Source organism: Quercus lobata, chromosome 4 (assembly GCF_001633185.2).
Source record: "Quercus lobata isolate SW786 chromosome 4, ValleyOak3.0 Primary Assembly, whole genome shotgun sequence".
NCBI lineage: Eukaryota > Viridiplantae > Streptophyta > Magnoliopsida > Fagales > Fagaceae > Quercus > Quercus lobata.
Window position 1 is genome coordinate 65,908,790 of NC_044907.1, and position 25,386 is coordinate 65,934,175.

At 34.8% G+C, this 25,386-nt stretch overlaps 1 protein-coding gene and 1 pseudogene across 1 annotated transcript; both read left to right on the forward strand.

Annotated features, from left to right (window-relative positions):
* Positions 1–1,042: 1,042 nt before the first annotated feature.
* Positions 1,043–24,057, forward strand: LOC115985625 (annotated as a pseudogene).
* On the forward strand, positions 8,732–9,466 carry LOC115984530 (urease accessory protein UreG-like). Its single transcript, XM_031107565.1, has 2 exons — positions 8,732–8,936; positions 9,109–9,466. The coding sequence occupies exons 1-2, from the start codon at positions 8,824–8,826 to the stop codon at positions 9,461–9,463; spliced, it is 468 nt and encodes a 155-aa protein (XP_030963425.1). The 5' UTR covers positions 8,732–8,823; the 3' UTR covers positions 9,464–9,466.
* Positions 24,058–25,386: the final 1,329 nt, after the last annotated feature.

Here is a 25,386-nt window from a genome sequence, read left to right on the forward strand (position 1 = left end):
GTATTGCCAATAATTACTTTTTTTTTTTGGTTGATAAACTTCAATTCATATCTAAACAAGGATGAACAGCGAAGGTAATCTTCCTTACAAACAGTAGCAAGAATTGGGGGAAGATTACCTTTATTTTCCAATAGTTACCTTACTAAGAGCGAGTGTTACATCGTTAATTTTAAAATTAAATATACTCATTTTTATTATATATTTGGTAAATGGTGAGACAAAAAGCAAAAAATTATAAACTTTTATAATTCGACCAGAAGTATATTTGAATACAACTCTCAATATGCTAGGGAAGTATATTTGGACTGTTAACGAGAATATGGTAATAGCGCGCGTGTGTGTGTGTGTGTTTTTTTTTTTAGAAAGATAATTAAAACATGCTACTAACCTCGCAGTTCAAATCTTTTCTCCCCTAAATCCCCAAACACTTTGTACAAGAAGATGTGCCAATTCAACTATAAGGCCCTTGGCTTAGTAATAGTATGTTTGATTCTTCTTCAAGATCCCAAGATTAAGAACCATTTATAATGAAATGCATTGACCAAGCCAGGCTGGTACAAGATCAATTTCGATGCCACATGTTTTTTTTTAAAGAGGAGTGACAAACATAGGTTCATATTGATACGTACAAAGGCTATCATATTTAGGGAAATTAAAATAGGTTCATTCAATAATTTTCAACTTTGATCTTCTAACTAGTTAGATTTCTACAAAGTTTTGGGGAAGTAAATGGCTGGTGGATTAATCAAACTCTAACAGCATATATACTAGTTAAATAATAAATTTGTCTTTTTTGATAAATCTTTTTTTGTTGTTGATAAAAGTAATAAATTTGTCCTTTTTTTATAATATATTTTTTTGATAAAAAATATCTTTTATTGTATCCATGTGAATAGAATATCCATTAAATGCTGTTAATTTCTTCTCATTCCTCCAAAATTAACCTTGGATTATACATTCATTATCTTTTCCCTTCATAGATCAACTATATAAAAGGAGCAAAACTACACATAAACTTCATCAAATAAACCAGATTACAAAAATGGCTTTAAAATTAAAAGTGCTTGAAACCCTTGACTCTGCCCGCATGCAGTGGAACCAAATCACAACCATTATCATTGCTGGAATGGGGTTTTTCATTGATGCATACAACATTTTCTATATCTCAACAGTTTCAAAACTCTTGGGCTACCTTTACTACGCTGTAATTGGTGTTGCCCTAATTGGTACTCTCGCAGGCTACCTATTCTTCGGTTGGATTGGTGACAAACTTGGTCGTAAAAAAGATTGCAGCGTCAGTCTTTAACTCTCACCATCATTTGCGCCATATGCTCTGGCTTGTCCTTTGATGCAAGCAAAGAAACTATTGTCAAAACACTTTGTTTCTTCAGGTTCTGGCTAGGGCTTGGTATCAGTGGAGACTATCCCATCTCGGCCGTGATCATATCTGAGTACTCCAACAAAAAAACTGGCATAGCATTCATCGTAGTCGTGTATGCAATGCAAGGTGTAAGAATTATATTCGCTAGGCTAGTTCCTATGATGCTTTCAAGAATCTTTCTTCACTTCTACCCCCTGCTTCATTTAAAGATGATCTTGTAGTTTCCACACAACCAGAGGTAGATTATCTTTGGAGGATTGTGCTTATGCTTGGAGTGTTGGCATTTTTTATGGTGTGGGCTAGCATAGTCTTGATTGAGTAAAACTACAAATGGGCCTAATCTATGTAGTTGTAGAGTGAGATAAACATCTTTATATATATTTTTTTTAGTAAATAGTAATACTTATTAGGAAATACGAAAATAGTAATATTAGTGTTTTAAAGTGACTTTATAATACATTACATAATCAGATTACAACTATAAAATGGTCTAACATTTTGTAGTTGTAGATTGAGGTTATAAATAGCGAACACTAGATACATACAACTAATGTGGGATAAACATCCGCTATATATATATATATATTTGAATAGACAGTAATACTTATTAGAACACATATGAAAATAGTAATATTAGTGTTTTAAACTGAGTTTATAATATATTACATAACCAGAGTACAATTACAAAATAACCTAACCTTTGTAGTTGTAGACTGTGTTTATAAACAGTGGACACTAGACACACACAATCAATGTGTGATAAACATCCTTATATATATATATTTTTTTTAATTATTAAGTAAACAGTAATACTTATTAGAACACATACAAAAATAGTAATATTAGTATTTTCAAACCGGATTTACAATGCATTAATTAGACAAGCTTCGAATTGAGACTCACACATTGCTGAAAAGGTCCCTGCCAATTAAAACCAAGACAATATGTTGCAAGGAAGAGGAGTACCTAATTTTCCTCTCTCTCTCTCTCTCTCTCTCTCTCTCACACACACACACACACACACACACACACACACACACACACACACACACACTCCATTGTCAATGTTGATGGAATTTGTGGACTCCGTGTCTCTTATTCTAATTCCTCATCACGAGTATTTTAATAATCTACTCTTTTATTAAGGTGTCAAATGTATGCTAGTGATTCGAGAGTGTTAAAGATCTTTTCCTCGTTTGATTTTTTGAATCTTGAATGAAGTTATTCTATCATGGAGTTTGTTAGAGTGAAAACTCACCTTCAGTGGAAGATATTTTTAAAGAAGTGGCAATGGAATGTCTGGCTTGCCTGCAAGAAAGAAATGGTTTATCGGAGGGCACATTGGTGTGGCACCAGCCTAAAGGTCTACGATGTTTAAATTAAAACTCCAAAGAGCTATGGAAAAGAACAAAGGGAGGTATGGCACGATGGCGTTAAGGATTGATCTTGAAAAAACCTTTGATCGCCTTGAATGGAGTTTTATCAGGGAAGTCCTTGTACACTTTAATTTTCCCTCAAATCTCACTGCCATTATTATGGATTGTATCTCTTCAACCTTAGTTTCTATGCTCTTCAATAGTGGTAAGCTCCCTGCTTTCAGTCCATCCCGTGGTATCCAACAAGGAGACCTTTTATCGCCATACATTTTCATACTGTGCCTTGAATATCTTGGATTCCTTATCCAAGAAAAAACTGCAAACAAACATGGAAGCCCATCAAAGCCTCTAGATCCAGCCCAGCTTTCTCTCATCTATTTTTTGCCAACGACCTAATGCTCTTCGTCAATTAATGAAGTGCAAACTATTTTTTGTTGTCTATTTGGACAAAGAGTTAGCAAGGAAAAATCTAGAGTTCTTTTCTTAAAAACACTCCTGATGAGACTAGAAGTGCAATATGTTTTTCTTTGGGCATTTTAGAAGCATGAAAATTTGACAAATATCTGGGGTTCCCGCTAAAATTCTCTAACCGTGGTTCTAGGGATTTTAATTTCATCATTCACAAGGTGCAAGAAAAACAAGCAAGATGGCAAGCAAGTCTCCTCTCCCTTGCTGGTAGGAGGACTCTCATCAAGTCTTCTTCAAGCGCAATTCCTGACTATGTCATGCAGGGGGCCTTGCTCCTAAGTAGAGTTTGCAAAGAAATTGACCGTGCCAACATGAATTTTCTGTGGGGTTCAACCCCTTAAAAAAGGAAGATGCACCTTGTGAACTGGGACACTATTACACAGCCAAAAGACTATAGTGGGTTGGGTATCCACGAAGAATCTTGGTCTAATTGCTAAACTTAATTGGAAATTGTTGCCAAAGGACCCCTCCCCTTGGGCTCATGTCTTAAAAGCTAAATACCTCTCCAGTAATTCCAGCAGGAACCCATGGGCATCTAAAGGCTCATGCTCTTGCACGTGGGCAGCATGCAAAGCAGCAAAGCCCCTCTTGGATAGCGGATTAAGGAAAGTAATCACCACAGGTGCTTCTACCTCCCTATGGTATGATAACTGGACCTCAAATGGTCCACTAAGAGCCCAATTCATTGGTCCACTCAATATTGGAGAGGAAACTTAGCTACTAAGTCATGCTATTAATTATGGTAATTGGAAACTTTAGCTCTCATTTGATCTTCCTGATAATGTTATTAAACTCATCCAAGCTATACCCACAAACTTAGCTTCCTAGGTGGATGATCTGGTTGCTTGGGCCTTCACTAGTAATGGTAACTTCTCCCTTTGAACTGCCTATAATGCAGCAAAAGGTTTAAATGTTTTGAACCCGACCACTTCCTCTCTCTCCTGGATTTGGAAACTCAAAGTCCCTCCAAAATTCATTCTCTTTATATGGATTTGCTCTAATAATAGCATCCCTATTAAAGAAGTTTTGGGTTCAAGAGGTTTAAGCCTGGATCAGCGCTGCTCCATCTGTAATTCACACATTGAGTCCATAAGCCACATGCTCAGAGAATGCCCTATGCTCAGAGAATGCCCTACTCAGTCAGCTTCTGGAATCAACTTGGTCATCCTTCAGGGCTATACACCTCCTTTGGCCTCCCTCTCTCAGATTGGATGCATGTCAACTGCACCTCTGTATTGGTCTCTTAGCACCATGGCATTCCATGGCCCACTTTGTTTCTCTTTGGCCTTTGGTCTCTATGGACTAACAGGAATTGTGTCACTTACCAAGAAAAACATCCAAAACAGCAACTACTAAAAGGATGTGTTGTAAAAGCCCTGAAATTCAATTTTCTTACAGCCTCGACCAAACCCTCCAGTGCAAGGCCTCAACTTAATGCCAAATGGTCCAAACCCCCACCGGGTTGGCATAAGCTGAATACTGACGCCTCCATCATCAATGGTCGCACTGGTGTTGGTGGCTTACTTCGAGATTCGAATGGGAACTGGATCCAAGGATTCTCACAACCAGTAGGCACCACAACAGTCCTAATGGTTGAACTATGGGCCTTGTGAGAAGGGCTCTGCATGGCAAAACAATTTAATATTCACAATCTTATAGTGAATGTGGACTCCTTTGACATAGTTATGCTCATAACCTCCTTATCTTCTACTAATAGACTAACCCAGACTTTAGAGGCTGATTGCAGAGACATTCTCCAAGCTTTCCATCAGGTCCAGCTCACCCCCCTGCTACAGGGAGGCCAACCAAGTAGCTGACTCTCTTGCTAAGATGGGTAGTTTATAATAGGAGGCTTTTGTTTACTATGTTACCCCTCCCCTGTCTATGTTGGATGTATTATTTTTTGATAGCGCTAGTAGCAATGCTCCTAATGTAACTGCTATATCTGAAACTTTTGTAACTATTGAAACCCACTCCTTCTCGGGTTAGTTTTAATAGACTCTTTGTTTAACGAACAAAAATATGGTAGTTTAGAGAGTCAAAAGCAATCTTTGTCTCATGGAGCACGTACCTCTATTTGTGGAGATGTGTTGTCGTTTTATAGTCATATCTTCCAACTATTGGTTATCTGTCAATTAATGTTGTGCATTTATTTGATCGGAATAATGTCTAACCTAATTAGTGAGGCAACAACTATTTGTCTATTGCTTGGAGTAATTGTAGACAGTTATTCTTCTTTGAATGCTAGCATTAAATGCTGGCTTTGGACGATACTTATTGCACTTATCAATTATTGCTCCGATTGAAGTGTCCTTTAATTTAATGGGCATGTAGTTGTTGGATAATGGTTATCTGTTACATTATTAAATGCCCTCGTTAGTTGTGCTTTTCATTCATTGTTGGATAGCTGGTAGTAGAAGATGATACTCTTGTATGAAAGACCTTCTATATAGAACACCTTTATGGTCATCTACTTGAATAGTAGACTTTAATTTCTTGATTTTTTATGTACTAATAGAGCTCTTCCAACAGTCTTAACATACTATTGGAGAATGAAATCCTATCATAACCTTGGTCAAATTAGGCACACTATTTCTATGCCATTTTAATGCGACACGTGGATACCAACAAACCAGCTTTAACATTTACCAAAACAACTTTGTGCTTGTAGATGGAACCATTGGGAGTGACACAGTTGTGTGCATAGTTTTTCCAAATGGGTTCAGTTTTCACAATATGCTTTGGGCGCGTGGGTAAGAGAGATAAGGGCTTGGGGAGGAAGAGGGCTTGGCCTGAAAGACGGGATCAATTTTTACGATGCACTAGGTGGGGAGCTTGGGGATGGGAGATGAAGGTTTTGTTGAGAAAATGAAAAGGAGGATAATAGCAAAGAGGAGTGACAAACCAATAACGTTTTTGGCAGGGAACTGGTGCCAGAATTCCAGACCTTTTCCTTTAAATTCCAGGCCTTCTCCACTCTTCCATAAGCATCAAATATCCTCTCCAAGGTCTCCAAACGTTCTGAAAATGTCCTGAATTTTCTATAGCCTCCACCTTCAATGGTAATTTCTAAGCCTTTTTTTTCTACCTCTTTTCCCTTTGTTTTCATGCTCCATTATTTGAATAAAATGTTGTGTGCTTGTGTCTATGGTGTGAATATAATTTGTGATTCATTTCCAAGCATGTTTAGAGTAGGATTGGATTTTCCATATTATGAACAGTGTTTTAATTTAAAGGCATTTATATGGATAAATTGTTGAGTACGTGAATATTGGCTTCCTTACCCATTCTTTGATTGCTTGGCTAAAAAAAGGGTATGGTCATATATATATATATAAATAAATCATTGTAGTAAATCCAATTTCCACATATTTAGCAACCAAAAAAAAAAAAAAAAAACCAATTGTAGGAGACAAAATTTTAAGCCAATTATAAAATGCCACATCAAAATTTAGTGGCAAATTCTAAATTAATATCATTAAATTAATTAAATTAGATGATGACATGTGTCATCCAAATTGACATCACATTGGCATATTGAAATTTGCCACATGTCATTTAGTCCACAAGATAAAGATAAATTTCCTATTCAAAATATATGGATAATTATCTTTATTAAAATAAATAAATAAAATAAAGATAAATTTTTTATTCAAAATTGATAGATAATTATCTTTATTAAAATAAATTAAATAGAGATAATTATTTATCTTTATTGATTATCATCTTTATCAAAATAGATAAATAGAGGTAATTATCTCTAAGAAGAATTTGGGCCAATAAAAATCTACTACATACTTTCAAGTATATCAATTCAAAGTGGAGCTTATCCTCTAAAATCATTATAAATAGAGGACATCCCCTCTCATTTTGAAGACAAAGTTTTGAAGAGGCCCAAGTTCTGGAGAAATTCTGTCTCAAGAATCTTTGAAGAACTTGAAGGACAACAAATCTCTAACAAGCTCAAGGCTAGAGATTCGTTGTGAATACCGTTCAATCCATCTTCCAACCAAAGTCAAAAAGATCTCTTGTTTGAGTTCTTTGAAGTTTTATTGGAATTAAACTAAAAAAACCTCCATAAACCTCAACAAAGCCAAATCTTTGAAGCTCAACGGATCATGCCTCTAAAACTCCAAAGAACTTTAACCTAAGAGCCTTCACATTCGAAGACTTGAAGAACAATAAATCTATAATAAGCTCAAAGCTATAAATTTGTTGTGAAGATCGTTCAATCCATCTTCCAACCAAAGTCAAAAAGATCTCTTGTTCGAGTCAAGTTCAAAGAAGATAGAATCAAAGGATATTCTTTTGTAAAAGAATTGAAATAGAAATTGTACTCATTATTTATCAATACAAATTTATATTTGCAAACCATATTTCTTTTCAATTGTTTGATTTTCTGCAATTGGGAAATTTTGTATTTACACCAATTTCCACATGCTTGTTTGGATAGGAATAAATATATACATGTAAACATGCATGCTGGATTTTGAGATTTGTGACATGTTGATAAACCACCTTGCATAGTATATTCATCCGGTGGTTTTCATTATGGCTAGGTGCCCAATAGTGAGGTGAAAAGTAATAAATAAAGAGAAACAAAATGCTATTAACTAGGAAAATGAGTTTGAAAGAAATAAACATGTAACAGTTTTTTTTAACCGTTAGAAATCTGAAGTCTAAAAAAATGAGTAACTTTTGCAAAGTTATAATATGCGGAGTTTGTACAAGAAGAGAAGGGATTAATGTGTGTTGAAATGGATGAGATCCGATTGTTGAACATGTAAGAATTGGACATCTATTAATTGGATTTTTGTTTTCTTAAAGCGAGTTGAATGTAACTTAATTAGTTAATATGCATGAGTGTCCATTACTATGTTGTGGTTATATTTAATAATGGATCGCAGTACTCCTTTATTTTGGACTTGTGCACTAGTCTCATGTATGGTGGAATACAGAGTTTTAAACCTGATTCATGATGGGAGGGTGCCCACCATGGAAATTAAGTCTTGGTTCCCTTTTTCACTCAAAACACTAGACAAAATCCTATATCTCTTACTGTTTAAATATTAGGGCAGATTATTGCCATATCGAAAGCCATCTATAAACCAGTTGGAGCATATAGAGAGGATGGCTTGATCCATGCGCCAGGTGCATGCGTACGTGAATGCTTGCTGTTGGTAATTTATTCCGATTTGCTAAAGAAGTACGTGCCTAAACCATAACCTTTTATAGATTATATATCTCTTCTAGTATCTAAAAAGTGAATTCTAAAATCTTACAGGGACAAACACTTTGCAAATTTCAAAAGAATTTACGAATTAATTTATCACATTTTATACCGAGGGAGAAAAAGTACTTAATGTCTGTTGAAATGAATTGAGATTTGGTTCTTGAACAACTTGATTATAAATTAAATATATTGGAATCTAATTTGAGAGAGAGAGAGAGAGAGAGAGAGAGAGAGAGAGAGAAATCAACGTTTCATTGAAACCAATGAAATCCAGCTCTGAACAACCGGATTATATAAACATCAAATATGCGTTCATTATACTAGTTAAACAACATATCCTTCCCATAATTTCAGAAATACATATTATGGGCTTATTGTGTAACATAAAATCTAAAAGAAAATTGGCACTGATTTATTACATTACATATAGCCTAATATCTGTCAAAACACCAGCTATAGGTGTTGAAAATATCACATCGTCAACAAGAAAACATATCATTCCCATAATTTCAAAAATAAGACTATGGGCGTATTGTTTAACTTAAAAAAAAAAAAAAGACTGATTTATTACAATACATGTAGCCGCCTAAATTCCTAATATCTGTCACCACTCCAGCTATAGCCTATGGGTGTTGAAAAAATATCACATGGTTAACAAGAAAACGTGTTGTTGTCCATGTCCGCCACCATGTGGATGATGTCCTCCGCCATGACCATGATGAGCATGAGGGTGATGTCCTCCGCCATGACCATGATGAGCATGTGGGTGATGTCCTCTACCACCGTGACAATGCCCTCCTCCTCCACCTCCATGATGATGCCCACCGCCACCATGACAATGCCCTCCTCTTCCGCCATGGTCATGTCCTCCGTGATGTCCTACGCCATGACCATGACCATGTCCATGTCCTCCATGATGTCCCACACCGTGGGGGGGAGTATGATGATGATTTCCGTGGTGAGACATTTTCTCAAGTATCGCTCAAATCAAAGCTCAGGAAGTGAGTTTATAGTGAGGAAGTTGGTAAGGGGTGTATGTGTATTTATAACTTTATAAGTCGTGATGTGAACTGAAAACAAAGCCTAAAAGTCAACCTTGCTAAGCTATTACTTGGAGTGGAAGTTTAAACCGCGTACCTCCACAACCACACGATTTTAATTCGGTCATACTTGGAGGGGAAGTTTTAGTGTTTTATTTTATCACAATGCGAACTGTCCGTGTGAAGTTGTAAAATAGAAGTAGACACTCTTCTTCCTAGTTAAGTTAAATGTGTGGTCGGCTATACCGAGTTTATAGATAATTTGTCGTACAAACATTTAAAATTTTTTAAATGATCAGCTGCATGGTTGGGGTTCACCTTACCCATTCATACGTATAATCAAAGTGCATGATTGGGGTTGTTTTATTTTTATTTTTTGATAAGAATGATTGAGAGCAAAAATTCATTCAACAACTAACTAGTACTAGCAACATGCGCAAGTCTTTTACGTAATCCTTATCCTTAATTTAACAACACCTCAACGTCATAAGGAAGTTCTAGATACAAAATGAAATCTTTTTGTGGATTCCATGTTTAGTATCTTCATCCCATTCTAAACTTGACACTTTTTTTCCTATATTTCATACAATATAGGTATTTGAAATATTTTTTTAATTAAAAATAAAAATAAAACCCTAGTATTATTTCCATGCAATGTACGGTTTAGTTAAAAAATTTTATGTAAATAAATCAAAACTATATAAATAATTAATGAGTCATACAATAACACCGTATTAATTTTTAAATATATTAAATCACTTTGTACAAATACCATTTATGACTCCGTATAAAAAACATGCAATATGACATATCCAATATAAAAAAAAAAAAAAAAAAAAATACCTTGTCTTTTTTTCTTCAAAGAACCCATTATAGAATTTTTGCAAAATTAAATTTTTATGAGTATTTGTCGATACCATATTTTTTCTAACCCCGATTCATGCATCAAAACAATTGCAACATTTAAAACCTCTCTGATAGCAATTAAGACCAAAAGCTCTAACTAAGAATGGTAAAAAATTTGACTTCTTGATCTGTCTGTCTGATCGAGTTGAATTTGGACCATCTTATAGGTCATAGTTTTCCTTTCAAAACAATGGTTCACTGGTCAAAATCGGAATTAAAGTGGATGAGATATCAACCGTGTAAAGTTTTTCGAGTTTAGAAATAAGTATGGAATGAATTAAATAAGAGATAATAAATGAGATAAATTAGAATATTAGAATTAATGAGGGTCTTTTTCTAACCGTTAGATTTACTTAAATCCAATGGTTTAAAAAATGTGTAACTCAGAGTTACACCAGGTGTAAGTCTCACCAATCTCTCTCTCTCTCTCTCTCTCTCTGTCTCTCTCTCTCTCTCTCTCTATATATATATATATATATATTAAAGCTATGCAATTTGTCACATAAAGAAAAATGAGATTGATAGATAAAACCATACTGCTTAATTATCTAGGAAGATCAAACCAACCCAAATATAATAAAAGAAGATATAAAAAGAAATATAAATGAGGAACAATTTGGGGATACTTGTGTTAGACCTTCCACCCGTAGGCAACTTTGGTCATCCGTCCATCCCATAGGTTAGGAAGACTTAGTTTTTTGTCATTCACTCTTGGTGATGATTTTGATATAAGACCTGCCCACTTGATAATGATTTGGTTGTCCGTCCATCCCGTAGGTAAGAAGACTTAGTTTTTTGTCATTCCCTTTTGTGGATGACTTAGATATAAGACATGTCCACTTGATACTTGATAGTGACTTTGGGTAGTATGATTCCTTTTTATCTAACACATTATAAATGAAGAAAGTGCTCTCACTCAAATGGAAAGTTCATAGGAAAACAAGCTAAGTACCAAATGAGCAATAACATCAAACCAAAAGTTAAGTACCAAAACAAGACACTGATAAGTATTGAAGAGAGTATAAATAAAGACTTAAATCAAAGTTACAAGTATTAAACTACTGGAAGTACTTCCTCAAGTGATCGTCCTTCCAAGGATGTAGCATCCGAGCTTTCTGTCATCTTTTCGATCTAACCGTTAAGTGGTCTTTCACTATCTGTCTGTACGTGGTCATTAGCTTCATTCTTCTTCTTCTCGGGCTGTCATAGTGTCTGCAGCATTAATGTACTTCATGGCCTTAAATAGCATGTTAGTAATAGTTTTGGGGTCATTTTTTAGGACGGAGAAAAGGAATTCTCATTCATAGAGCCCATTTGAAAAGATGTTACAAGGACCATTCATCTACCTCATATATCAAAAGAGCTTCTTTGTAGAACTAGGCTACATATGACCTTAAACTTTCATCTTCTTGTTTCTTAATTTGCATCAAGGCATGTGTCGAGCGATTGTGCCTTTATCCTCCAATGAAATTAGTGACGAAGTCATTGCTTTGCTCTTTAAAGGTTGATATGGATTCTAAACCACACTCTAGCTGGTCCCTTTAAAGTAGTAGGGAAGGCTTGACACATTATCTCATTGGGCATGCCTTGAAAGTTCATAAGAATCTTTCAGGACTTGAGATGATCACAGTGGCCACGTGCAACTCAGGGTATTCTTAGGAACACCTTGACCTAAAAAAAAAAAAACTTGAAATTTTTTTTTTAAATTTTTTATATTTGATCTGTATTAGGAATATTTTCAATCACAGAATTAGGAACACCCTCAAATTTATAATAATAATAAAAAAAAAAAGCCCAAAAAAAAAAAAATTTGTAATAAAGCCAAGCCCACGGCAAGGTAGGTAACAGATTACAAAGGTAGCAAACCTTACCCACAGATTCTCCAAAAAAAAAAAAAAAAAAAAGAAAAAAGAAAAACCAAACCCCAATATAGGTAACAGAGCAAATCACTTCTAAATCAGAAATCACTAAAGGCTTTATCAAAGAAAAAGAAATCACTAAACTTCTAAAGGCTTAAAGCAAACTTAAAGACAGCAACGCCATTACGCCTCAGTCCCTCAAAGCAAGAGCAACGCTGCCGCAGATCGGATCCAGTCCAGATCGTCGTCGGAGATCAGTAGTCCAAATCGTCGTCGCTCGTCGCTCGCCCTCATCGCCGTCAGAGATAACTCATCAATCGTCGCGATGTCGCCTCGTCACTGAGTCTGCCTTAGCAGCCTCAGCCTTCAGGCCTCCCTACTCGGCTGCTCCCTCCCTCAAGGTATTTCATTTTTCTCTCTCTTTTTCTCTTTGACTCTCTCTCAGTCTTGCATTTTCTCTTTCTCTATTGAATGAAATGAAAATTATAAAATGAATTAAACTCTCTCCCTCTCTCTCTCTCTTTATTCTTTAATAAGACTAACTCTCTCTTTTAGTCTTTTGAAATTTGAACTGTGTCTCTCATTGGCCGAACCAAACTTCACCTTTATTAATTTTTTGTTTGTTTTTGACTTTTATCTTTTTGAATGTGTTGCTTTTCATGTGCAGTGTGTTTGTCAGTTTATCTTAATATCTTATCCGTTGGGTTGGTGTGTGTAGTGTGTTGGTGTTGATATTAATTATCTTTTAGACTAGTGTAATGTGTGATTGTGAAATTTTCTGATTGGCAGGGGGCATCAGGCATCATTAGGCGTGCTTGTCTGTTGAATGGGGTGGGGTGGGGTGGGGTGGGATGGGCACATGGAGCCAGGTTGCACACTGCTTTAATTATTGTGCTACACATGAGATGTGTAAATAATATGCACATCAGTGACTCTTTTAGTGTAATGTGCACATCAGCACATGGGGCTAAACAATATAACAAATTAAAACAATATAGTTTATTGTTATGCTAAACAACAATAATCAAAGCAGTATAATAAACCAATACATTATAAAAGACAAACAAATTAAATTATGTTAGGCTAAACAACAATTAATAATTTTATAATTAATGAAACAACAATATAACAAATTATAGTTTATAAAAGACAAACAAATTAATGAAACAACTAAACAACAATAATTAATAATTTTATTAATATTTCAAATGAACTTATAATTTATTGGATGTGTATATTGAAAAAAATGTAGCTTGTAGCAATCAAATATATAAAGAATAAACTGCGCAATCGAATGGGAGAACAGTAGATGAATGAATGCTTGGTTGTGTATATTGAAAAAGATATAGCTTGTAGCACTGATAATGAGACTATCATTCAACAATTTCAAAATATGAAAACTCGTAAAAGACAATTGTAAATTTTATGTATTTGCGTGTTTTTTGATTGTTGTTGTCAATATATAAAATTTTCTTTTTATTAGATTGTGTAATTTATGCTTGTTGAGGAATACTCTGGAAAAAATTCCTAGAGTCGCCACTGGATGATCAAGTGGGTCTTTCATTCCGTACGTCATAGATTTCTAAGGTTGAAATTTGAAACTTTGGTGGTAGAGGACAAGAAATGACTTGCACAGTAGAGGAAGAGTTAGTACGATGGACCAAGTTGTTAAGTGTAGCTGTTTGTTCCTTCATGGCATTCATCATAAGATCCAACCTATCCTTCATTGCCCTCATCTCTACTTCCTATCGTGCGTTACTAACTTCAATTAAGCTTATGAGGCTGCTCATCTTCCCTTCTGGTTCACTTAATAGGAGCATTGCTCTCGACCTCATATTCTCCTTAATGACGGTCACCTCTTGAAGGGTAACTATTGTCACGTTCATGATGATTTCCTTCTTCATGCCGTTGCTCTTTCAGTTGGTTGACTCGTTGCTCAAAGGTCTGATTTTGCTATGCAAGGGTTTGATTTTGCTGGGAAAGTCATTCGATTGAAGCTAAGAATGTTTGTAGTTGTCTCTCTATGGTAGTAAGAGGATTTCCTACTTTAGGGTTGACTAATGTCATCAATTGATTCTAGACCATATGACGTTTTGTCTTGGAAGCAAGGTGATGGCCAGTTAAATGTCTCTGCTTGTTGGAATTATACTTAAAAAGTAATAATTCAAGAGAAACACATATAATAAATATATCAATTAACCATTATATCATGTGCATATGTAATAAAATTCAACAATAAGATGTGAGAAATATACATACTAGATTATGTTATTCAAGGACCTCACAAGCAATCAGGATGCTTTCCCTAGTTGGTCAGGATTAACATGAGCTTTATTTTCTCTTTTCACACCCACTTGCAAGTGTGGCTTTTACAATATTTATAATATTCAGAAAGGACGTGACCACCATAGAATCCTTCCTATTGTAATAACACTTCATGTAACAGATATGTTACATTTGTTAATAAACAACTTTGTTAATTAGATTCATTAATAAAGAAGTTCATTAATGTGTTATTACTTTTGTAACTCCATGCTAATACATGGATTCATCTATCGTTCATATCCAAAACTACTAGATTGACAACACCTTTAATAGGAGTTTCAAGTTACTGGTAATGACACGATTGTTTTATTAAAGCCAACACTCAACGTGCATGAATCTAATTATGGAAGGATTTATGAGATTATTATGCACTAACCATCAAAAGACTAGCCCTTATTGTCTTCCATAGTTTAAGCAATTTTAACTTGCACCTCCTTTCCATCATAGTCCAACAATGTATCTATCAGAATAGGCTACATCATGATGGATATGGTCAAGTCAAGGACTACAATGAATGCATTCATAATCTTGGTCTACTAAATCAAGTAGACCTATTTCAATATATCAATATCTTACATCACAAAAGTATTGCAAGATGTTGAAATGGCTTGTATTTGCATGACGGTGGATTAACTTGAACAAGATTCATGCATGGCCGAAATCTTAGACTTCTTGGTTGATAAAAGTCTTGGATTCACATTGGTCTAGAACACTTGACATCTAGCCGAAATCTTTGACTTTGATGTTGATAGAAGAATTGCATATTCTCTCATGTTCTAGAACATCATAGATGCATCCATATTTCACCTTTTAGCCGAAATGAATGACTTTATGGCATTCATGAATTGTCAAGAAGGCAAGGAAGCAAACCAAATTCATGCATTCTTTGTTCCAGCCGAAATGTATGACTTTATAGGCCATAAATGGATGCATGCCTATGTGTGAAAGTGTGGCTTGATCAACAAAGTCAACAATATACAATTCCTTTGTATGTAAGCTTGCGTGAAGAAACACAATATCCATGCATTGGAGGTTTCATGAATTGTAGCCACTATTGTTGACTTCCTTACCAATAGAAGTCTCTAGTGTGCTGTATTTGTAAGGGACTTCGGCTGGAGCTTGGCTATAAATAGAGATGGAGCAAATGAAAGCAATGAAAGTGAGCAATAGGAGAATTCCTATGTGAGAGCCACGGAGATAGCAAATAACTTCTTGTGTGTGTGTGCACCAGAGTTAGGAAGTTGTGTCTTGCAATTTATCTAAATACAATAGGGTGTTCTCTATTTTCTTGTGAGAGAACCAAGGGTGTATTTGGGGTTTGGTTTGTGTGAGAGTGTCTTCAAGTCATTGTTGTAATCTCCACAGTTATAGTGAAAATTTATTCTGTCGCCTCCCGTGGACGTAGGCATATTGCCGAACCACGTAAATTCCTTGTGTTATATTATCTTCTCTCTCTCTTCTTTAATCTTGTGTAAACAGATTTATTTCACCCAATTCTCACAACACAAGAGAATGAATATTTATTTGTTAATAATAAAGGCATCATATATATTATGTTGGGCCACATTATTCTAACAGTGCTAGCAATCATTAGAAAACTTGAAGAATGAAAATACTTTTAGAGTGCACTGATGTGGTGCTGGCCAAAGACCTTCAAACTTTAAGTAAAAAAAATTATAGTGATCTCTATGAACTCAAAGAAGTTAAGAGTTTGAGAATTGTATTTTCATGTACCTTAGGTTAAGTAAAAAAAATTATAGTCATCTCTATGAACTCAAAGAAGTTAAGAGTTCGAAAATTTTGTTTTTATGTACCTTGAGATTGTGGTATTTTATTGTTTATATAGGGATCTGGAATAATCTCTTTTTTTTATTGAATTATAGGGGTTTGGAGTAATCACTTTTGCTAAATTGTAGGCATTAGCATAGTGGAGATCAAGGGCTAATGGCACTGAGATTATTACGTTCAGTATTCCCATACTTGGCGGTTGCAAAAATGTAGGAGGGCCTTGAACAATGTTTTTTTACACTTAAGCGTTAGCTTTTGAGATGCCCTTACTCTTCCGTCTTTAGAGATGACAGAAGAGTGGTAAAGTTGTACTACTTAATTAGATGGTTTCAGCTGAAGTGGAGTAGATGAACGGGTTAACCAATTCAGACTGGTTAACTTTGCCGGCTTGTGGTTTCAGTTCTCTGAAGCTGACTGACTAATAAAGTTGACTAATGAAAATATGATGTAGAATAGAAATTACTATTTTTTTTTTTAATTTATTGATTTTGGTATTTAATTTGTAATTTTTGTTATTTTAGGTTTAGGGTTATTATTTCCTTATTTTTAGGTGTTTTTAATGCTTTTTAATTCAAATTTGATTCCTATTATAGTTAGATATTAATTATAATTTATTTTATAATATATTTTTTTTCCCGTCAAGTTTTATAGAGCCCTCAAATAAACCTCAAAAAAGGAAGTACGAGTCTAAACCCTAATCTTTTATAGCTTATATTTATTCTAGTATGTAACACGTGTATTCTAGAATCTTACTTGAAAAACAATTCGCAAATATCATATGGATTTACTAATTAATTGATCATATTTTATACAGTCCAGGGAGAAAAAGTACTCAATGTATATTAAAATGAATTGAGATTTGGTTCGTGAACAACTTGATTGTAAATTAAATAATATTGGAATCTAATTTGAGAGAGAGAGAGAGAGAGAGAGAGAGATCAATTAATGTTTCGTTGAAACCAACGAGATCCATCTCTGAACAACCGGATAATATGTCATCAGACAAATTTTTTGTCACATGCACGAAATCCAATTAGATTACATGCACTAATGTCATTTCAAGTGTTTCCAGAATACGTCTAAATTGATTCAATTTCATCAGAAAACTTTATTTTATTTGTACCTCATCATGCATAGTTGTGAAACGAGTGAATAAGTCGTGAAGACAAACCAAGTAATTACAAACATCATGCATAGGTGTGTTTGGATAGAACTTATTTTGTTGAAACTGAAAACTGAAAACACTGTAGCAAAATAATTTTTAAATATGTGAATAGTATCGTGAGACCCATTTTTAATGAAAAAGTTGATAAAAAGTGTAATCCAAAAAGTTGATAAACAGTGCATATTTGTTGGATTACTCATTTATTATTTAAACTTGATATTTCTTACATAAACAGATATTACAGAACGCACCCATACGGACGAAATCCAATTAGATTACACACACTTTGTCATTTCAAGGTTCGATCCAGCGTATGTCTAAATTGTTTCAATTTCATCAGAAAACTTATTTTATTTGTACCTCAGCATGCTAAATAGCGAAAAGAGTGAAACGGTAAATTTTGCAGAGCTCCCTCGGAAGAAAATTCGATGCCCCCCCTTAGGTAAGCTATGCCATTGGCAGCCATGAAAACCATTAAAATTAAAGCAGTCCACAAATATAAACCTCAAATATGCGTTCAATACACAAGCTAAACAACATATGATTCCCATAATTTCAGAAATACATATTATGGGCTTATTGTTTAACTTTAAAGTCTAGAAGAAAATGGACACTGATTTATTACATTACATATAGCCTAATATCTGTCACCACACCAGCTATAGGTGTTGAAAATATCACATCGTTAACAAGAAAATGTGTTGTTGTCCATGTCCGCCACCATGTGGATGATGTCCTCCGCCACCACGATGACCATGAGGGTGATGTCCTCCGCCACCACGATGAGCATGTGGTTGATGTCCTCCACCACCATGACAATGCCCTCCTCCTCCTCCTCCTCCATGAGGACCATGACCATGACCATGACCGCCGTGATGCCCACCGCCACCATGACAATGTCCTCCTCTTCCGCCATGTCCATGTCCACCGTGATGTCCTATGCCATGACCATGTCCATGTCCTCCATGATGTCCCTCAACGTGGGGTGGAGTATGATGATGATTTCCGTGGTGAGACATTTTCTAATGTATGGCTCAAATCAAAGCTCAGAATAATATTGGAAGTGAGTTTAGTGAGGAAGTTGCTAAGGGTGTATGTGTATTTATAATTTTACAAATCGTAATGTGAAGAAAGAACCTAAAAGTCAACCTTGCTATTACTTGGAGTGGAAGTTTAGCTGATTAAACAGGGTACCTCCAGAACCTAAAAGTCAACCTTGCATCAGTTGCGTGTTAGTGTTTTATTTTATCACAATGCGAACTGTCCGTGTGTGTGAAGTTGTGAAATTAATCGAAGTAGATACTTTTCTTCCTAGTTAAGTTAAATATTTGTATGGTCGGCTATACCGAGTTCATAGATGATTTGTTAGTGTTTCTCAAACAAAAAAAAGATGATTTGTCGTACAAAAATTTAAAATATTTTAAAGGATCAGCTGCAAGTTCACCTCACTCATTATCAGTAACACGCGCAAGTCTTATACGTATATTCAACGTACTTGAGTGGGGTTCTCAGTTTTTCTTGTTGAGAGCAATAATTGATTCAAGAATTATCTAGTACTAGTATCGGTAACAATGTAACATGCGCAACTCTTATAAGTCATCCTTATCTTTGACTTAGGGTGTGTTTGATTGAAGTGAAACAGGAAAGATTGAAAATAACGAAAGGAAAATAAAGTGAAAAATGTTGTTTTTTATTGTTTAGTTGGGGAAGAAAAATAAGAGAGACATAAAATAGGGAAGAAAGTTTTCTCTCCTGGACCCACTTTTTTAATCCTCCCAAATCGGGAGGAAAATGTGGAGAGAAAAGTGCTGTGAAAGCACTTTTACACAAATACCCCTCACCTACCCCTCATTCGTGACCTGATGACTTGATTTTTGCCTTTTCTCAATTCTTATCACTTTTGCCTCTTCTCATCCTTACCTTCACAGCACACCAATGTCCAGGTTCTCTCTCTCTCTCTCTCTCTCTCTCTCTCTCTCTCTCTCTCTCTCTCTCTCTCTCTCTCTCTCTCTCTCTCTCTCTCTCTCTCTCTCTCAATGTGACCTAATCAACATTCTATTGTTTCTTGCATCCAGGTTTTGTATGACATTGAGATTTTGTTTTTTTTTTCTCATTCATTTATCTACCATGTATTATGTACATGTCCTTTGGAAAAGCGTAAACTTTTTTTTTTTTAATAAAATTGTCTTAGCTAAAAGGGACCTTATAATAATTGAGGGGGAAAAAAACAAATAAAAACACTATTGTATGTACACTATAACCACGTTTTTGCCCAATTAAATTTATATGTACACTATTGTAATTTTTACATTATAATAATAATAAAAATAATAAAAATTTATATGTATGATGTGGTAAATTTTATATTATTTAATGAGTACAAATAAATCTATTTTTTATATATTATGTAACAAGGGTATAATAGTCAATTTATATAAATTACATTTTCCATCATTCTCTTTTTTTCTCCAATCAAATAAAAGAATTTTCCACCCTCTCACTTTTTCACCTCTCCAATCAAACACACAAGAGAAAAAACCAAATATTTTCTATCTTCCCAATTTTCCACTCTTTCAATCAAACGGACTCTTAACAACGCATTGCATCAACATCATTGTTCAAAAAAAAAAAAAAAATAAAAAAAAAAAAATAACATTGAAGTCACCTAACCCATTAAAGAATTTAGGATGCCTTCTCCCCGGTGGGCCACCTAACCCAATAAAAAAGAGAGGCCATTGAAGTCACCAGCCCATTAAAGCCCAAAAGGTATGTAACAAGGTAGATCTGGGCTTAGGAGTTGAGAAGCAATTGAAAGGAAAGGGCCTATGGAAAATAAATAAATAAATAAATAAATAAAAATGCTGCGGAAAAGGACCAAACCCAAAACTCAAAGATGAAAGTCCAGGCTAATGTTTTGGGGCTTAAACGTATGGGAAAGTTAGATTTTTCAGAGGACGAGGAAATAGCGGCTCAGAAAAGAAGAAAGAATGTAAACTCAGCAACCAAACAACACCGTTTCAAGTGAATCAGATTGTTTCCAGTAAATGCAGATAGAAAATAATTGAAGAATTACAAAAACGCAGATGAAAAAAAATAAACGTACCAAGCTTTAGAGAAGAGAAAAAGTCCTCAACAATAACAACAAAATAAACCAATGCTATTCCTATGAAATTTGGAAGTTGTCATCAACATTAAACAGAACATACAAAAACATATTTCATCAATATTGTGGTGAGCATACTTTTGGGTCTGAGGTTTTATGATAAACATAGTCAAGCCATGCTTTGAAATTTGCTAACTCATTATCTGCATTTTCTACAATAAAAGAAAAACGAAGTCCACATGAAGCATGCTTAAAACAATTGTAAATATGAACCTCAAACCTCACATATAGTATACTGCCCAAAACTTGATATTTATCAAAATTCATCATCTACCACTATAATTTGACACAGGAAGGTCACACCTAAAAATAAATGGTTTCAAACATCATAACATAATGAAAATGATAAATGCAAGAGACAATAAGATAACAAATAAGAATGTGTCCTAATCATTTTTTAATAAAGAATATCTTTTATTGTATCCATGTGAATAGAATATCCGTAAATGTAGTTAATTTATTGTTCATTCCACCAAAATTAACCTTGGATTATACGTTGGCCTATTTATTATCTTTTCCCTTCATAGATCAACTATATAAAAGGAGCAAAAGTACACACAAACTTCATCAAATAAACCAGCCTACAAAAATGGCCTTAGAAGTGCTTGAAGCCCTTGACTTTGTCTGCACTCAATTGAACCACATCACAACCATTATCATTGCTAGAATGGGGTTTTTCACTTACGCATACAACATTTTCTGCATCTCAACAATCTCGAAACTCTTGGGCCGCCTTTACTACACTGTAACTGGTGTTGCCCCTAATTGGTACTCTCACAGGCCACCTATTCTTCGGTTGTGTTAGGTTCTAAGACTTTAGGATCTAAATGTATTAGAACTTCAATGTGTAATGTTGGCAAACCATGATCAAAACTTAGAGTCTAGATTTAGGCTGCTCAAAGTGTGTTTATGTGTAAAGTTGGAATCAAGTAATTGCAAGAAATTACTATTCAATTTTTGCAAGGCTCGATCGATCGAAAATTAGACTCGATCGATCGAAACTCGTGCAGATTATTTTTTCTGTAGAATTTCCAACTCAATCTAAGCCCATATGACGTGTAAGATTTTATGTTTTGCTTCAAGTATAAAAAGAAAAACCCTAACCACGTTTTAGTGGTTGTTGATATGCTGTGTGTGTGAATCTCTTGTGAGATCTAGATATGTCTATCTTCATACATACTTAGGGTTATCAAAATCAAGATTAATGTTAAGAGCTTGGTGATCTATTCAATTGCTGTTTCAAGAGGTTAAAGAAAACATAAGTGGGAGTACTTGTGGTTACTGTAGATCAAGGAAAGAAGTAGTCCGTGGACTCGGAGCTGTCACATGGTCGTGGTAGTAAGTTTTCTACTCGAGATAGTAATAGGATATTAGTGGTCTAAATCTTACTGTAAAACTTCAATTTTTTCATAGTGGATCTGTTTTACCTTGAGGATAGTTAGGTTAAATCCTCCCCAGGTTTTTTACAGGTTTGGTTTTCTTGGGTTATCATATTGTTGTGTTATTTACTTTTCTGCACTATTCACATGATATGATTTGAATGTGTTTAACCTAGATCTTATTAATGAACTTGTTAATCAACTTGGCTTAATATTAGGTTAAACAACTTGTTTTAAGGGGTCTAAAAATGTACAGGTTGGATTGATGACAAACTTGGCCGTAAAAAAGCTTACAGCATCAGTCTAACTCTCACCATCATTTGCACCATATGCTCCAACTTGTCCTTATATGCAAGCAAAGAAACTGTTGTCAAAACACTTTGTTTCTTCAGGTTCTAGCTAGGGCTTGGTATCGATGGAGACTATCCCATCTCGGCCATAATCATGTCCAAGTACTCCAACAAAAAAACTCGCGGAGCATTCATTGCAGCTATGTATGCAATGCAAGGTGTACGAATTATATGTGCAGGGCTAGTTCCTATGATGCTTTCAGGAATCTTTCTTCACTTCAACCCCGCTACTTCATTCAAAGATGATCATGTAGTTTCCACACAACCAGAGGCAGATTATCTTTGGAGGATTATGATTATGCTTGGAGTGTTGGCACTTTTTATGCTGTGGGCTAGAATAGTCGTGATTGTTTTATCTATTTAATAAAACTTATCTATTTTAATAAAACATGGATTAGTTGGAGTGAATTTTAATGAGTATTTGTTTGACGTAATAGTAGATAGTGATAACCACATAATGTTAATAATGGGTCATTTAGTATACCTTATAATTAATATTTTGATTTTTTTTTACTGTGTATTTATTTAGTTTTAGGCAGCATTTAATTGGACGAGCTTGGATTTGAGACTCACACATTGGAAAGGCCCCTGCCATCTACTTGGTAAAGTTTTGGTTTGGCCAATTAAAACCAAGACAATATGTTGCTCTCCCAATCACATATATATGGGAGAGGGTTGCAAGGAAGAGGTGTACCTAATTTTCCTCCTCACACACACACTCCATTGTCAATGTTGCTGGCACTTGTGGACTTCATGTCTATTATTCTAATTCCTCATCAGGTGTATTTTAATAATCTACTCTTTTATTAAGGTGTCAAATGTATGCTAGTGATTCGAGAGTGTTAAAGATCCTTTGCTCATTTGATTTTGTGAATCTTGAAGGAAGTTATTCTATCATGGAGTTGGCTAGTTTGTCCAAAGATGTCAATGGAAGATATTTTTCAAAGAAGTGGCAATGGAATGTCCGACATGCTTGCAAGAAAAAAAAATGGTTTATCGGAGGGGACATTGGTGTGGCATTGGTCTAATGGTCTACGATGTTTAAATCAAAACTCCAAAGAACTAATATGGTAGTTTAGAGAATCAAAAGCAGTCTATGCCTCATGGATCATGTACCTCTATCTATGGAGATGTATTGTTTTTTTATAGTCATATCTTTCAACTATTGGTTGTCTGTCAATTAATGTTGTGCATTTATATGATTGGAATAACTTTCGACCTATTTAATGAGGCAATGCCTATTTGTCTATTGCCTGGAGTAATTGTAGACAGTTATTCTTCTAAAAATGCTAGCATTAAATGCTGGTTTTGGACAATACATTTTGCACTTATCAATTTTTGCTTTGATTGAAGTGTCTTCTGACTTAATGGGCATGTAGTTGTTGGGTAATTGTCATCCATTACATTATTAAATACCTTCGTCAGTTATGCTTTTCTTTCATTGTTGGACAGCAGGTGGCAAAAGATGACACTCTTGTATGAAAGACCTTCTATATAGAACACCTTTATGGTTGTCTACTTGAATAGAAGACTTTAATTTCTTGATTTTTTATATACTACTAGAGCTCTTCCAATAGTCTTAACAAACTATTGGAGAATGAAAATGCTCAAAAGAAATAGGTAAATAGCCATAATCAAAGGGAATGCCAAACAAGAAAAAAAAATTACCCATTATTCTGTCACGCACGCTCATCCATTGGAACTGGCCTTGTGATTTTGCACTATTAGCAATACTCATTTTTGTTGGGCCTTCTTTCAAGATAGTTTGTGTGGCCTTTTTGGTTTTCTCTCTTCCTATAGGGAAAGGGACCCTAAACACCTCGTCACCTTTGTCGCGCACCACCCTAAGGTTTGATACCATTTGTTGGGGAAATAAACACCTTGGTGAGCCGGACACCACCTAACCTAAAAGACTTAAACCTATGAGTTTAAGCCCAATTATGTTATATTAAACACTTGTTCTTGACATTCTTATTCAATGTGAGACTTCACTCACACGTGTACTCCTAACAACTAGTCTTACAAATAATACACTGCATTAAGTGATAGCAACAAAGCTATGGTTTAGGCAAATCATAGCTTATGAGTCAAAAGAAATGGTTAAGAGAAGGACCAATACTTGTTTTTAATGTAATTATTGAACATTTTAGGATACACATGTGACCAAAAAAAACAAAAAACTAAATGTGAAAGTGAGCAATATTACTGTCCTTAGTAGAGGTCACATTACTTAGAATTCCTTCAATCGACATCAATGTTTCTACGATGCGTAGTTTGTATAAGAAGAGAAGGGATTAATGTGTGTTGAAATGGATGAGATCCGGTTGTTGAACATGTAAGAATTGGACATCTATTAATTGGATTTTTGTTTTCTTAAAGCAAGTTGAATGTAACTTAATTAGTTAATATGCATGAGTGTCCATTGCTATGTTGTGGTTATATTTAATAATGGGTCGCAGTACTATATTTTGGACTTGTGCACTAGTCTCATGTAAGGTGGAATACTAAGTTTTAAACCTGATTTATGATCGGAGGTTGTCCACCATGGAAATTAAGTCTTGGTCCCCTTTTTCACTCATAACATTAGACAAAATTCTATATCTCATACTGTTTAAATATTAGGGCAGATTATTGCCATATCGAAAGCTATCTATAAACCAGATGGAGCATATAGAGAGGATGGCTTGATCCATGTGCCAGGTGCATGCGTGAATGTTTGCTGTTGGTAATTTATTCCGATTTGCTAAAGAAGTACGTGCCTAAACCCTAACCTTTTATAGATTAAATCTCTTCTAGTATCTAACAAGTGAATTCTAAAATCTTACTGGGACAAACACTTAGCAAATTTCAAATGAATTTATTAATTAATTGATCACATTTTATACAATCGAGGGAGAAAAAGTACTTAATGTCTGTTGAAATGAATTGAGATTTGGTTCTGGAACAACTTGAA

Coding starts and splice junctions, on each gene's coding strand:
- LOC115984530 (XM_031107565.1), top strand. CDS start 8,824: ATGGGCTTATTGTGTAACATAAAATCTAAAAGAAAATTGGCACTGATT. Junction 8,937..9,108: donor GGTGTTGAAAATATCACATC/GTCAACAAGAAA, acceptor AAATATCACATG/GTTAACAAGAAAACGTGTTG.